General features: G+C 44.9%; 1 protein-coding gene across 1 annotated transcript in view; it reads right to left on the bottom strand.

Annotated features, from left to right (window-relative positions):
• Positions 1-16,719, bottom strand: part of ADGB (androglobin) — a 1,363,241-nt gene that overhangs the window by 104,023 nt on the left and 1,242,499 nt on the right. The window contains exon 34 of the mRNA XM_086927423.1: positions 2,888-3,071. Coding sequence (XP_086783549.1) covers positions 2,888-3,071 — 184 coding nt within the window. The remainder of the gene's footprint in view (positions 1-2,887; positions 3,072-16,719) is intronic.

Raw genomic sequence — 16,719 nt, 5'->3', positions numbered from 1 at the left:
ACTATGCCGCTCCACTGTGTGCCACTCTGTTATTCCACTCTATGTCACCTTTACGGTATTCCACTCGGTGCCATTTGAATCTACACAATTCAACTTATCGCCACTTGCCTCTACAGCACTCTACTAACACCACTCAACTCTATATCAATCCACTTGATGCCACTCCACTCTAAGCTATTCCACTATGCACCTCCTGACTGTACACCACTCTATGCCATTCCACGCTATTCCAATCTTTGCCACTCCACTTCACGCTACGCCACTTCACTGCTTGCTCTTCCACTGTATGCTACTCCACTGTAAGCCACTCCACTATCTGCCACTCCACTGTTCGCCACTCCACTCTAGGCTGCTCTTCCTTATGCCACTTCACTTTACGAAATTCCACGGTACGCAACTCCACTCTACACCACTCCACTCTATGATATTCCACTCTACGCCACACCACTCTACCTCTTGTCACTCAATTGTATACCACTCCACTGTAAACCATTCCACTCTATGCCCATTATTCTATGCCACTCCACACAACAACACTTTATGCCATGACACTCTATGTCACGACAATGTACGTTACAATACTCTATGCCACAACCCTATGCCATGACACTCTACCCCACCCAACTCAACTCTACAGTATTCCACTGAAAGTCACTCCACTATACGTCCCTTTAAGCTACTGCACTCTACAATATTCCATTATATGCACTCCATTCTATGCCACTCCACTCTACTCTACACCACGCTACGCTACTCCATGCTATGTTACTCCACACTATGCCACTGTATGCCACTCCACTGTACCCCGATCCACGCCAATCCACTGTATCCTAATCAACTCTACGCCACGCTATTGTATGCCACTTCACTCTTCACCCCTCCACTGTACGGCACTCCACTCTATGCTATTCCACACCACTCCACTGTACGCTACTACACTCTAAACCACTCTCCTTTATGCCACTCCACTCAATGCAGCTCCTCTCTAAGCCACTGTACGCCACTCCACTGTACACTCTTTCACTCCACAGCACTCCACTGTTCGCCGTCCACTTACATCGCTCCACTGTATGCTATTAGACTATACACCACTTCACTCGACACCACTGTACTGTATGCCACTACACTCTATGCTGTTGCACTGTACGCCACTGGAGTCTACGTCTTTCTATGCCACTCCAATGTACTGTATCCCACTCTATGCCACTCTACTCTAAGCCAATCCACTTCACTCTACGCCTCTACGACACTCCACTCTATGTTATTCGACTCCACGCCACTACACTCTACTCCATTCTACAACACTCCACTGTATGATACTACACTCTGTGACACTCTACTCCACTGTAGTCTGTGACAGTCCACCTAAGGATGCTCCACTCCACTCTGTGACACTCGACTCTAGGATTTGAGTTTAAAAATAAAAACCATTGAAAGTCAATGGCAAAAAATTAAGATTAAAGATCAGTTATAATTAGGGAAACTTTCTTTATTCTTTCTGTACAACACAAATTTATAATGATACCTTACATTTATGATTTACACACCACCACGCACTCACTATTGTCAACTCACTAGCCACACTACATTAATTATTACTCATACCTTTCCGATGCACTGCTTATACCCTTTCATATTACATCACTTATACCATATGCAATGTCATGCATTCAATTGCAACACTTATGACATTTCAAATGACATCATATAGTGATGTTATAGTTAATGTAGTTTGGCTAGTTAATTGACAACAGTGTGTACAGAGGTGCTTGAGTTACAGTAATTTGAAGGTGGTGCGTAAATTACTATAAATTTATGGTATAAGTAAAAATAAAGACATTTCTAATGTTTGTGTAGTTTAAGTTTGGCTTGCATAGAAATAATAAATTAAGTCATAGTAATTTGAAGGTGGTGTGCAAATTATACATTTAAGGTATAACTATAACTTTAGAATTTCTAATTTTATGTTTGGTTTGTAAAGAAAGAATAAATAAAGTTTCTCTAACTGTAACTCATTTTTAACCTTTGTTCTTTTCATTGGATTTCACTGGCCCAATCCCTGGGACCAATCATTCCATTTTATGGGTTGGGGCAATCGGACCCTTTCCCCGGCCATCACGAGGACCTGGAATCCCATCCCCTTAGCGGACCACTTCATTTTTCTAGGGAGGGGGGTGTGTGGCCCACTCCTCCTCGGTTTAACACAAGACCCCAGAAACTGCATCTCCAGGACCATAGCAACCTAAATGTTGCTGTGGGTGTTCTGGTGCACATCCAGGGCACTCACAGCAATTGGTGCCCATGGGTCTGCAGGGGAGTTCCAGGATTGCCTTGGCCCCTGTTTGCTTCCCAGCCTGGACCCTATGTGGAGCAGTGGGAGCCATCTACATCTGTTTGCGCCCACCCACCGGGAGGAGTTCTTTCTGGCAAGCCCAAAGCCCACTCTCTGTATATTTTAAGGAACTAGTAACAAAAATGTGTAATGTAGACAACTGTGTTGTCAAGCCGGATCTAAATGTGGGTGGCACACCAGGAAAAGCGCTTCAGTGTTCCACAAATATGCAATATATACCCGTTTGATGGCTTTTTCCTGGGAGTGTGATAGTACCACTATATATATTAGACATCATGAACAGTTCAGTAGCAACACTTTACAATTTATAACATAAAAACAAATCACACAGACAAAATGTTAAAAATAGAGCTATCCCTGAGCTAATTTATAAATAATTCTGAGGCACTGCAGCTAAAAGTAACTATAAAAAACCCTATTCTTCAAGCATCGTATTATGCAGGTTTGAAAGAAATTACCAAATTCACTGGCTAAAGGATGAATGCTAAACATGGCAAATAATAGTGCTGTTTATAGTGGATGGAATTAACGTACCTGCAGGTTTTCGTACATTTGCAGCAACCTTTGTTTTAGCAGTGTCCGCGACTTCTGTTCCTCTTCTCTTTCACGTAGCACTTGCTCTCGAATCTCTTTGTACTGACGGATCTCCTCTGCTTTCTGCATCTCTTGCTGTAGTAAGATAGCCTCATTTTTAAGCACAGGTTCTGGCAATGTTGTCCTGCAGAATGATATAGTATATTTTATTTTGTATCCTTGTACTTTATGTGATGTTACTCCATTTCTTGATCAGTAAGATGAAGATGTGGAATAATAAGAATTTGTAAGAGGAGAACATTTGGCCAAGAACACAAATCGTATTTAAGATCCCATATGCAAACTTACATAACTTCCAACATAACTTCCAATGTCTTATTTTTTCAATATCTCCTCTTCTGGTTTAATGTGCCTTTCTTCTTGAAGCTCACCATGTTTCATATTCGTAAAGTTTAACATACAACAAATCCTCATGAGTTCTCATGCCAGAATGGACATACTAATGATGTTTAAATTAATCCATCAGAGAAGCTCAGATCACCTGAACCATTTGCAATCATCTAGAATATCACAGACTAAGACCATATCAATGTAGAAATGCTCTTAGGGATCCAAATCACTACAGTACGAGATAAAACAAAATTGGAAGTCTGTGTTCAAAGGGATTCAATAGCACTCTAGTAGATTTATGACATTCATAATGTTTCTGAAATACTCCAATGTGTACAAGACCAGGGTGTTGTTAAAGCTAGGGTTCACGCTATCCTTGAAATGACCCAATATGTTGCTGGTACGTGCCTCACAAATGGCTACACCCAAAAGAGGTAATTTTAGGTAGATGGTGGAGGTTTGTACTCCTTAATCCTGAAATAATTTGAGAATGGTAAAATCCTTGACGATTAGTTTCTTTATTTTTTCTTTGTTACATATGTTACAAAATATTCTTTCCTCTAAAGGGACATTTTACCGATTATCCTAATTCAATATCAAAATATACTTACTCCTTTGACAGAAAATAATATGTATGTGTTTTCTACAGTGGGAAACTACCTTCAAGAGTAAGTATTTACCCACAAAACTGAGGGCGTGTGTGGGTTCAGCTAGTTTAGTAGGGTTGACTCTCAAACACCCACCTTGACTCGAGGGCCCGATTACGATGTTGGTCAGAGTTGCCTCTGACCAACACTGCTGCGGTTTCGGGACCAACCGACCTTCAGTAGGCTGTTCCGCTGGTCCAGACACTGCATTTGCAATGCAATCGCAATACTCCCATTTCTCTATGGGAGCTTGTGTTGCGCCCATAAATCGGCTATAGCACAAACTCCCACAGAGAAATGGGAGATCCTTTAAATCCCTGCACCGCTTGGCAGGAATCTCAAAGTGCCTACCACACGGTGCAGGTATTAATAGGAGGCACCAAAGATGCCCCCTCTGACTCCAAACGGAGGCCGCAGGGAGAAGGGGGGCCTGCTAGGGGCCCCCAAACTCACTTTCTGATAGGTTTTCATGTTGGAAAGCCCGACATAGGAAGCGTGTCAGAAACTGAGCATCGTAATCCCAACGGGGGAAGCACTGTCCATTGGGATTACGTGCCGGTCTCTAACTGGCCAACGGCCTCTTTGAGCCCCTCAGAATCCAGTCGAAATGACCATCCAGTTTCAGTTTCGACCACCTGCATTGTAATTCGGCGGTCGGAAATGAATTTGTAATGAGGCTCGGAAAGCTTGGACATGAGGTCTGAGGCTTTCCGAGCCTCATTGTAATCGGGCCCTAAATATTCAAATGCAGTAATTCTGTCACAGTTTTCTACATTTCTATTAGTGCATTACGGACATAAAATTCTGCCAATCTTGATTCAGCAAATCAATATTTGAACTTTATGTATGTAAGGTACCTATTGACACAACTGTTCAGTTTAGGCGCATTAAAAATTGTAAACCTGGTACATAGTTTTTTCAATTCTGTGTTTTATCCCAAATAGAAGTAGTCTTTACCTCTTTGTAGGCCTCTTAGACCAGTCCATCTCAAAGCTGCAACTGTTTCAGAACATGGCTGTAAAGCTAAGGAAAGGTCTAAAAATGATTAGTTTTTCTCTGTGTCTGAAAGGCTGGCAGTATCTGAAAGGCTGGAAGGAATAGGGCATTGCTGGTCACATGCCATGTTAAGGGTAGCCAATGGCTGAAAGGTGGCCTAATGAATGGCAAAAAAGCAAGTTGGTGAGGAGGCTCCATCCAGAATTCTGGGAAGAGCCTGTACAGTATTAAGTTGAAGGATGTGGTCAAGTCGAGAGCTTGTGGGAGAACTCAGTCCGACTGTTATTTCTGTTTGTCTGCCGCCTCTCTGACTGTGACTTCGGATGAGTGTGCCAGGACCTGGCCAGGCCACACTCCTTGGTCCTGCTCAGCCTCAACCTGGGGGTAGTGGCCAGCCTGGAGTGGGCTCGACTGTTGGCCAAGGCCCTCCAGACCAACTGCTCAATACAATCTTGTTAACAATACTGTGTATATATGTACAATGCCTAGTGCCACCAGCTGCATTAATTATAGCAGGCTCATAGGTATGTGCAGACAACCAATCGGCGCAGGCACTCTTGTATATATGAAGTATATCAGCAGGCCAGTGCCTGGAAGGCTGGCAGTGCTGGCTACATGCCATGTTGAGGCTGACAATGGCTGAAAGTGGGCCTAATGAATGGCAGAAAAGGGAGTTAGTGAGGAGTCTCCAATCAGATCTCCATGGAAAGCCTGTAGAACTCCGAGTTGAAGGAGATAGTCGAGAGCCTGTGGTAGAACTTGGTGCAATGCTCTCGCTGCGTGGCTGCCACCTCTCTGTCTGTGACTTCAGACAAGTCTGCCAGAGCCTGGCCGGGTCACATTCCCTGGTCCAGATCAGACTCAACCTGGGGATGGTGGGTGGCCTGGAATGGGTCTGGCTGCTGGCCGAGGCCCTCCACACCAAGGGCACAGTGCTGTCCCTCCTCCTATGAGTATGACTCTCTGATTTCAACTGCAACACAATACTGTGTATATGTGTATAGTGCCTAGTGCGGTCAGCTGTATTATTGTAGCAGGTTCGGATGTATGAGCAGACAACCACTCGGTACAGTCCCTTTTGTAAGTATGATTTTTTTTATTACAACTGCAATGACAATAAGAGTGTATGTATATATAGCACCTAGTGCCGCCAGCTGCATTAGTTACAGCAGGTTCATACGTATGTGCAGGCAACAGTTCCTCTTGTAAGTATGACTCTGATTACAACTGCAATGACAATATATATGTATGTATGTACAGCGCCTAGTGCTGCCAGGTTCATACATTTGTGCAGACCAACCGCATGGTGCAGTCTCTCTTGTGAGATTCGCTAAGTAATTGCAACGTTTAATTACAATACGGTGGATAAATATATAGCGCTTAGTGCCGCCAGCTGCATTAATTATAGCAGGTTCATATGTATGTGCATTCAACCTCTCGTTGTTAGTGTAACTCTCTATTATTACTGCATATTATCACTACCCCACCCCCATGCTCAGGTCTCTTGAACCTAAGACCATCACCATACTTCGGTGGAGGAGCACTCCTTCTGGGACATTTACAAAAGAAGCCGCCCCAGGATGCTGGTCCTGGACGAGACCTAGGGGGGTATGATGAACCTTAATGGCCAGTAGCAGGAGCGGGGAATGTGTGGCGTCTGTGTGACTCTCCTGCTGGGGTTGAGGGCCTTTAGCCTCATTCATATGCAGGAATGTGCTGCTGAATCCTGAACTTGATTAACTTGCAGCTGTCCTGGCGGGGGGCCCGGGGCGGCTCCTCCACTAGGGCGGAGAAGTGTTGCCCCACTGCTTTCTCGCAGTGCGTGAAGCAGAAACATAAAGTGGTAATAACTACCATTTTATGTTTCTGCTTCTCACACTGCGAGAAAGCAGAACAGAAGGGTTTGGTTGTGGGCGGGTGGGTGGGGGGCTGCTCTGCGAGAAGGGCAGGGCAAGGGAGGAGTGTTGTGCCCACTTCTGAACGTGCATGACTGGTTTGGTCAGCCCTCAGGAGCCACCCAAACCAGTCATGTGCACTCTGCCCATTCTCCATGCAGGCTGCAATGCAGCCTACATGGAGAAAATGGCCTCCCCATAAGCCCATGGAGGGTGGCATCCCCACCAATCATGATGCTGCCATTGCATCATTGTGATTGGCTTAGGGAGGGGAAGGAGGCTGCCTGCTTCCTGTTCCTGGTAGGAGAGCAGGAGCAGGCGCCGTGGAAGACTGGTGCGAGAAAACGCGGGACCAGGCTGGCAGACAGGTCATTTTTTTCTTTATTATTAACCTCCACTCAATCCTCCTCGCACTACCCCACCCGCCCCCCACCTGCAATTAATGCCGGCCGTGGCATCCTGCCCAGGAGAGCTTGGTGTGCTGAGAGTTCATCCATTGAAACTCTCACACCTTCCCTCCCACCGCTCTACAGTCTCATCTTAACCTCTTAAACAAGAGATGTGGCGTGGTAGGGGGGCAGCCTCCATCCCAAGCTCTCAAGGGCCCTTCATTGTACCCGGAAACTCCTGGACTTGGTCTTGACGACATCTCCTGCCACTCTTGGAACCGCAGCCACCAGGATTAGTGCCAGGAAGACTAGTTTATTGCTCCACTCATTCATCTCTTGATAATGCCATTACTCTGTTAAGTGACAACTGTTTATTTACCAATACATTACACACACAGAGACTCTCCACCTCATGGCTATCTCTGCACCACTTAAAATGCTGTTCTGTTTCTGTTGTGACTATTGTTTTTTTGGCCACTGCTTTTGTTAAAACCTCAGGTCATTGCCTGTAGGATTCATGTGTTATATGCCCTCCGTTGTTTCGGATTCCTTCATGGTTATTTCTCGTGATACTGAACCTATTGGATGGGCTGTTTTAACCTGTATGGCCCACTGTTTATAAACATATCTCTCGCTTACTATAGTATACTTTCTGCATAATGCAACCCTCTCTACCGCAGTATTTCTTGGCCAAAAATGCATTGCAAAAAAACCTTCCCTAGTGTGATATCTGTATGCGTACGCTTGAGTGCTGTCTGTTCCCCAATGGCACAATACATGCTCTCCCCTGACCACAGACCAATATCCCCTAACCCCAAATATTAGACAAGTCCTGTCTACCAGTGTAAAGCCTCTGGATTAGAGAGTTGCTAACATATGGGTCTCACTACAGCAGGTCATGAATGAGGTGCACTGGTAGAGCCATCTGTCCCTATACTGGAATAGAATCAGAAATGAGTTGCATTGGCAGAGCTGAACGTGGGTGTCACGTCAGGATCGATGTGCACTGGCAGACCCATTTGTATTTATATTAAAAACAGAGGGTATTCATGCAGGTCAGAACAGAGTTGCATTGGCAGAGCTGCAGGTAAGGTACCTATTGGCACAATTAGTCAGCTTCACCAAGACACAAACGTGTCTCACCAGCAGGCTTATACAGTCTTTGAGGGGGGGATGACCTCAAGATGGTCGTACATACTTCGGGAGGGAGAGTGAAGTCTCTCAACTGGAAGTAAAAGTATGTTTATTTCAGTTAATTAAAACCATAACATCTTGTACAGTTAGAATATAAACATCATTCATAAACATTGTTGTACTGATGGCAGTAGCAGAGGTCTATAACTCTCAACCAAGTTTCCTAGACTGTCAGTTGAAGATTCACCTTAGCCTCCATCTTAATTAAATTTCACTATTGACCTGCTGGCCTTCCATTGTCTGATAGAGCCCATCTACTTACCAAATCAACGGCCATGTTGTGCTCATGTCACCAAATAGCTTCTAAGCAGACAGCCTGTGATCTGGGGAATAGGCCCAGGTGAAAATTAAATTACACTGGTATAATTCACATAGCACTTGTTAGGAAAAATTTCAGAAATTGAGCCATTACGCTGCGAAATTATGGTGCGGGACAAAGCGCAGCAGCTAATATTTGTACCAAGTGTGGGTTTTGTTGTGCTTTATTTTAGCACAAAATGTGTCCTGTGTCAAAAAATTTAACACAGGGGCGCATTTAATGCTAGAAGATAAAAAAACATTTTTGGAAACATTTTGAAATCATTTTCCCGAAATTTTGCACAATTGCCCAAAACCAAATTACAAAAATTCTGCAAAACAAAATAATATAAACCACAAAATATTAATAAAAATAAATAAAATAGCTTTATGTACAGCAACATTTGAAGGCCTCAGTTTCTAAATATTTATCCAAGCACGTAAATTTGGGTCTTTATATAATATTATTTTATTTCTCTTTATTTTTTTTTCATATGAATGTATACCTTTTTTATGTAGTTATGTACCTATATATGTATTACTTTACTTCCACTATAAATAAAAAAATATGATCAACTCTCTCCAATTCACTACTCTATACCTCAGCCCATACATCTTTCAATATATACTCTACCTCCACTCTCTCACTCATCTCAAACCTCATTTTACTGCTATGATCTCCCAAATAACCCTTTCTAGACTCTTCCCTCCTCTATCCTATTCAATCCAGCTAACAGGTTCACATGTCCCCCACTCCAATTAACAATTTATATTTCCCTATACTAATCCACCACTAATCCACCTCAGGTTCTGGAGTAGCGTGCTACTCGCCTAAAAGCACTTCAACACCTCATCAGAGGTAGTAAGCGCTATATAAATACAATTAAAATTAAACAATTCTTAACTGTTTTCCAGGAGAACAAAGGACCCTTCTCAATTCATTGAAAAAATCCAAAAATCCTTTCACAAGACTAGCCAGGTATTTCTATTCCACCCAGTCTCCCCATATAACCCTACTTGGTCACAACGACCAAGTGCTGCTCTCTCTTGCGCGTGCCATAATTTAAGCAGATGCACATCAGCAGAAGAGCTTTTCATAGCCCAAGCTTTGGAATGGTCTCCATCAGAATATGCAAAATATTTCTAATTTTGGAGCTTTTAAATATACTGGAAAAGTCTTTCTATTTTTACCGCTCTAGTTCTGAATCATGCAGCCAGGGCTGGTCCCTTGCTGACTTCATTCCTCGACTTTTAAGATGCTGTTCTCTGTTTTTCTTATTCCTACATACAGCTAGATAGATACACTTGCAAATTTGGTCGTTTACAGCGCTTAGAAACAGGAGAAGTGTAAAACAAGTTTGTAGTTAAGTACTAATATAAACTATTTTCTGGAGATTGTAAACTGCTGTTTGTAAATTGCATATCAGGGCTCTAATTAATACTACCGACGTGTTTATTTCATAGTGCCTAATCCTGCTGCTTGCTATTTCTAAACACTGTAACTAAAAGGAGTGACTGGTACTCGGTGTAATAGTGCTGAACATATGGATCTTTGCAAACAACAGATTGAGTTGGCCTAACTGAGATTCAACTCGTGAACTGCAGACCACAGACACGTCAGCAGTGAGCTGCCCAGCTCAATGAGTCATCTTGTTGGTTTATTACTGGATACAGAATTACAGCCTGGGGCCCACCGAGTACTCACTTATAAACCAGTGTGTTTCAGACATTACAGCTCTGTTGATGTACTTAATTATTATTTCCTTACTACTGAATAGTAGTTTGCTGCACACACTTAAGCCATGTTGAGTCGTGGCTCTTGTGGAAAAAAAAAACTACATCTGTATCAAGGAGATCAACCCAAAATCTTACTCAGGGTTAACATCTCATTTAAAGTCCTTCATCTCAAGGCATTTGAATGTGACCGTATTTGAGAGGTAAACAGCCTTTACAAACAGGTTTTTACCTTGTTATAACATTACCAGGCATTTGTTAGCACGCATATTTTTACCACGTGCATGCCTTTACAAAGCATGCCTTTACCAGGCATTTAAGGTAAGTTGGGGGTCTCTCCCCACAACAAAATTGTTTTATATATAAAAACAATGCGCGGTAATGACATGCTTTGTAAAGGTATATGTTTGGTAAAAAATGTGTGGCATAGGCATCCAATGTATTTTCCTGCGCTGTACCGTGGTACAACTGTGGTTCAGCAAATATTATACATCATTATATGTTTATTATTACTGCACCCACCCGCATATATGCCCATTTCTTCTCTTGCTGTTGACATAACTGATGCAGCTCCTGCATGGGTGGGATCTTTGCCGAAACACACAAATAAAAGGTGAGGTTTGCAAAGCTGTAATTCCAAGGCACCAAGGGCCCCATGCATCAACAAAAAAACGGTAACGGACAGATTCTCAGAATCTGCCCCTTTGCGACAGTATTTTTGCATTTGGGATGCATCAATTTGCAATTACTTAAATTGCGTTTGCATTTAAGGAATCACAAATTACAATTCCTTAAATGCAATGCATTAACCTTAAAAAAATTGCGATATCACCAATAGGAATAGCAAATGACCGTCAATCTAAAGTTGATGGTAATTTGTAACTTCTTTGAAAAATGCACTAAAGTGCATTTTTCAAAATCACATGTTACACACACACATGCCCTTTACGCAACATGTGGATAAATTGTAATTTCAGGGGTGCAACAGGGTGTCCTTTTAGCACCCATGCACCCTTGAAATTGCGCATGCAATTTCCCTTCATTCCGATGGACCTCTAGGCCCATCGCAATGAATGGCAATCAATTCCATACTTGCGACTCGCAATTTGTGAGTGGCAATTAAGGATTGTGTAGGAATCGCTAATTTTTTTGCGATTCCTACATGCATAGGCAATCGCTATTGTCTATTTTGATGCATGTGCACATAAAGGTTTTTATGGAGTGTCGCAAACCAGAACCATCATAGTTTCTGTTTCACAGTTCAATTACAACCTTGCAGTAGATTTCTTCATGATGAGTAAAATGCTTGTAGCTGCAAAATGCCGGAACAGGCTGTATGTGATCTCTGTTTTGATCATCGGATCACATTGCAGATTTCATTGGCCAAATACTAGATTACTCAATTCAGTGAATGCATTTGCTCCCGAAATTGTATTCTAAAAGTTTGTTTTTCTCAAAAGGTAGCACATAAATCGTTTCTTTCTTTTTTATTCTTTTGTCCTTCATCCCCCACAGCACTGCAACCACTTTTTTTCTTTCCATCATTGGGAAGCCTTCACGAACAGTAACGAACCCCAAGGGCCAGATGTAGGTAGCCAAATACCGGTCGGTAACGGAGGAAATTCGGTACTTTTGGCCGTCACCGACCGGTATTGAGAAATTGAGATGTAGGAGCCCAAAAAAAACCGATTCGGTAAATACGAATCGGTAAATTCCGATTCAGAATTTACCGAATCGGAATTTCCCGAATCGGTATTTACCGAATCAGAAAATACCGAATCGGTATTTACCGAATCTGAAAATACCGAATTTATATTTACCGAATCGGAAAATAAGAAATGGTAAAAAATGTGAATCGAGATGTAGGAAACTCATAAAACACCGAATTTCATTAAAGTCGGTAATTAAGAGTCGGTAATTACCATGGAGTGAAAGCAGGTGGTAACCAGGTGCAGGCTATAAAAAAGGCCCCAAAATGCAACAGTGTGACCAGAATGGCGGCATTCTTTGTGATATTTATTTATTTGTGCAATTTATATAGCGCACAAATACCCGTAGGTGTCTCGGTGCTGAAAGAAAAGCGGCTACGGCTACAGTCAGCAGGAGAGAGGATATGGAGACGGAAGGAGCAAGTCTACAGATAGCAGATCACGCTCTTTCAACTTACAGAGGCAGAGGTCTTGCAACGGTACAGGCTACACCCCCACACCATCCTGGACTTGATTAGGGACCTGCACCCACTCCTGGAGCACCCAACACCAAGGGCGCATGCCATCCCACCCCATGTGCAGGTGCTCTGTAGCCTACACCTGCTTGCATCTGGGAGTTACTAGGGGGTGATAGCTGCGGTAGGTGGGGTGTCCCAGAGCTGCCTGTCCAGTTTCCTCAGGAAATTCCTGGAGGCCATGATGCAGAGAATGCATCATTACATCAGCTTCCCTGACACACATGCAGAACTGCTCAAGACCAAGACTGACTTCTATCAACTGGCACAGTTCCCTCACGTCATAGGCTGTATTGATGAGACACACATTCCAATCTGCCCTCCTGCAGCCACAGAATAGATCTACAGGAACAGAAAGTCAACCCACTCAATAAATGTGCAGGTGATATGCAACGCTGGCAACATTATTACTGACATTGTGGCCAAATTCCCTGGGAGCACCCACGACTCCCACATATTCCAGAACAGTGGTATCTACACACGCCTTGTTGCTGGAGAAGTTGGGGAAGGATACCTGCTAGGTAAATCACTGTGACACACCCTGATAGATACTGCAGCAGAATGTATTTTCAGTATGCAACTAATGGCACTCTCTTTTCCACCTAGGCGATAGTGCTTATGTTGTGCAGTCCTTTGTCCTTACCCTCTACAGAATCCAACTAACCGGAGTGAGAGACGTTACAACCTGGCACACAGATCAACACTCAACGTTGTGGAGCGCACCTTTGGACTATTGAAAAGCAGGTTCCGCTGCCTCCACAAAAGCGGAGGTGCACGGCAGTACACACCCATCATCTGCTGTAAAATCATTGCAACCTGTGCTATGCTGCACAACCTTGCCACAAAAAGAGGTACAGAAGTTGAAATAACTCATCATGAGGACATTGATGATGGCCTTGAACAGCCAGAGGCCTACGCAGCAGGAGCAGCCCCAGCAACAGATGGGAGACTGAGAAAGGCAGAGATCACACGCAACTATTTTTAAGTAAGTAAGGAGACACAGCCAGGCATTGTATGTGCATGACGTAGTTTAATAACTGCGCAATACATCACTCTGAAAATGGCATACCATGCCAGTCAAATTTGCTACAACCTTAATTGTAAGTCACGGGTTACTTCACCCAAAAAATGTTAATGAAGGTGTGGGCAGCATCAATGTCTGCGCCCACACACTACAGTGCTTGATGTCTGCAGCTGGCTTTCAACACTGGCTGGTGATTCTGGGTCCGCAGAATGGTGCCTGCTGCTCCTCGGGGGTTCAGGTACAGGTGTACTATTGCTGCTCCTGCTCGTATTCTCTTTGTTCTCACCCACACCTAGAGCACCAGTGTTTGCTGATTGTGTGGTCAGCAGTAGTTCCATTGCAGATGTCACCTTCCCCATCCCCCTGGTGACATCAGTGCATGAGCCCCTCCTGCATTGACACAGAGCGCCTACAGAGCAGGAAAGTGGCCGTTGCTAGACGGTTCACCGCCTTGGTGCACTGCTGCATGTACTGCCTCTCACTGCACCTTCTTGCCTGGTCCTCATCAAGTTTTTCGCAGAGTGCCATCATGGAGTGGGACATGTCCCACATTCCCTCTGCATTGTCCCTCATGCTCTCCGCCATGGAGCTGATGCTGCGGTCTATGTTGCCCCTGTTGTGATTCAAGTGCCGCATCTGTCTCTGCACTGATAGTATGGCCTTTCCCTGCAGGTGCTGCACTTTGACCATGGTGGCCTCCAGCCCGCAGAAGACCCCCTCACCCTGCCGACTGGTGCTGCTCTCCCGGACCCTACGGCGTCTTGCACCTGTGTGCACACCCTCGGAGGTGGACTCCAGCCCAGCATTGGTTGACTTCAGTGGAGCAGTTGTGGTGTCACCCTCCCTTTCGTCGTCAGAGGACGTCTCCATGACATGGAGAGTGGGTACTGTATGCCTCCTGGGCCTTAACACTACTGATGAATTTGAGGCTGGTGAGGCAGACTGTGCTTGGGAATCCTGCTGCGGAGATTCATGCAGCAGTGGTGATGCTGGCTGTGCTATTGAGGTTTGCTCTGGTGGTGATGCTGCCTGTGGTGTTGGAGCGGGTGGTTGTTCAGTGCTGGGGCCTGAACTCGTGTGGGCATCATCACTCCTTCCCTTACGGGGTGCCCTCCCCACCTTCTCCTGCGCTGTCCTGCGCGATGACTCTCCTGTGGACAGATATGGACAATAGCTCAGTGGTGCTGCAAACCTGTATTTCACCATTAAATTACAATCCTATCACACTATCTCAATGTCCTCAACTGCTTCTGGATCATGTGTGTGGCATGCCTTGTTGTTTTGTGTGATGACTGACATGATGGGTGATTCAATGACTACCTCTCCCATGATGCATTGCTGGTGTATCCCAAAACCTGGACTAGAGTGTGAGTTACACAGCCACATTGGGGAAGGGGGACGGGGAGGGGGGGATTGCTGGGCATGCTCCTTACCTTGTTTGGTTGCAGCTCTGGCTGAGCTGTCAGCATCCCCAATCCCAAATACACTCTCGGGCTCCAGGGTGGACTCCACCAGCAGCTCCAGGTCTGTGAGAGCAGGTGCCCTGCTCCTTCCTCCACCAGTTGCACTGGCCTCTTTATTCTGTGCTTTCAGTTTCTTTTTGGTAATGATCCTGAGATCATACCAGCGATTCTTTAAATCATCAATTTTGCGTGGGCTCACCCCTATGGCATTCACCTGCACCTGGATTTCCAGCCAGGTCTTCAGTTACACAGCCTCTGCTACCTGCAGGGACTGTTTCCCAAAGAGATGGGTGTGGTTTTTGTTCACCTCCTCCACGAGCACCTGAAGCTCACTTGTGCCGAACTTCAATTTTCTTTTCCTATCAGCTCCTTCCCTCTGTGACTCCTGGGATGCCATCCTGCAGTTCTGCTCAGCTCAGTACAGCCAGTAGCTCAGTTGCTCACAAAGCATGGGCAGAATTTCCCTGGGAAATCGCAAAACAAAATCTGTGAATTCGCGGATTTTCCCGCGAAATCGCAGATTATTTTGCGTTTTGCCCTGGAGTACTTTCTACTGCCTAATTCAGTAAGTGCTCCCTCATTGGGTAAATGTATAGTGCTTTTACTACACTGCAGCTGCGAAAAGGGCCAGAAGATGTGTCTCCAGTGACCATGTGTGCCTGTAACACAGGCACAGGCACACATGGTCACTGGAGACACATCTTCTGGCCCTATACGCAGCTACAGTGTAGTAAAAGCACTATGGGGCAGATTTACAAGCCGCTTGCATCTCTTTTGCGCCGCAGTTGCGTCACTTTTGTGAGGCAGCGGCAGCACAAAAGATGCGCCATGGTGCTGGGTATTAACAACGTGACGCATCTGAGAGATGAGTCACGTTGTAAAGCCCTGCGCCATCAGGAGGCGTTCCGGCGCAGGGGAGGGCGTTCCTTCGCAGGAACGCCTGCTAAAAGTGGCTGAGTGAAATCTACAACATTTCACTCAGTCACTTTTAGGCCAATGCTGCGTCAAAACCCTGCGCCTGCTTGAAGCAGGCGCAAGGCTTGATGCAGCATTGGGAAGATAGGGCCCCCCAGGGCATTGCTGGAGCTGCGTCGCGCTTGCAACGCAGCTCCAGCAATGCGCTGCTTTTACGGCACAGATGCGTGATGCATCTGTGCCGTTTTTGCCACATGGTGCGCCATGGGTGGCGGAGCTGCGGTGCACAATAACTGGCGCATCCCTGAGGATGCGCCAGTTATTGTAAATCTGCCCCTATACATTTAGCCAATGAGGGAGCACTTACTGATTAGACAGTAGAAAGTACTCCAGTTGAGTAGAGGTAATGCACAAAAAGGTGGCATCTTCGTGACAAACACGCAGGGCGGGATTCATTCTGCCCCGGTTAGACTCGTTTTTTGTGCCCTTCTGCCCTCTGTTAGAGTAGTTTTTCCCTTGTTTTTTTGCCCTTCTGCCCCCTGTTAGATTCGTTTTTTGTGCCCTTCTGTCCTCTGTTAGACTCATTTTCCCCTTGTTTTTCTGCCCTTCTGTCCTCTGTTAGACTCGTTTTTGTGCCCTTCTGCCCTCTGTTATTCCCTTGTTT

The sequence above is a fragment of the Lissotriton vulgaris genome, chromosome 6 (genome assembly GCF_964263255.1).
Source record: "Lissotriton vulgaris chromosome 6, aLisVul1.2, whole genome shotgun sequence".
NCBI classification, from domain to species: domain Eukaryota; kingdom Metazoa; phylum Chordata; class Amphibia; order Caudata; family Salamandridae; genus Lissotriton; species Lissotriton vulgaris.
The sequence above is the reverse complement of the archived record's forward strand: the minus strand, read 5'-3'. Positions and strand labels throughout refer to the sequence as shown.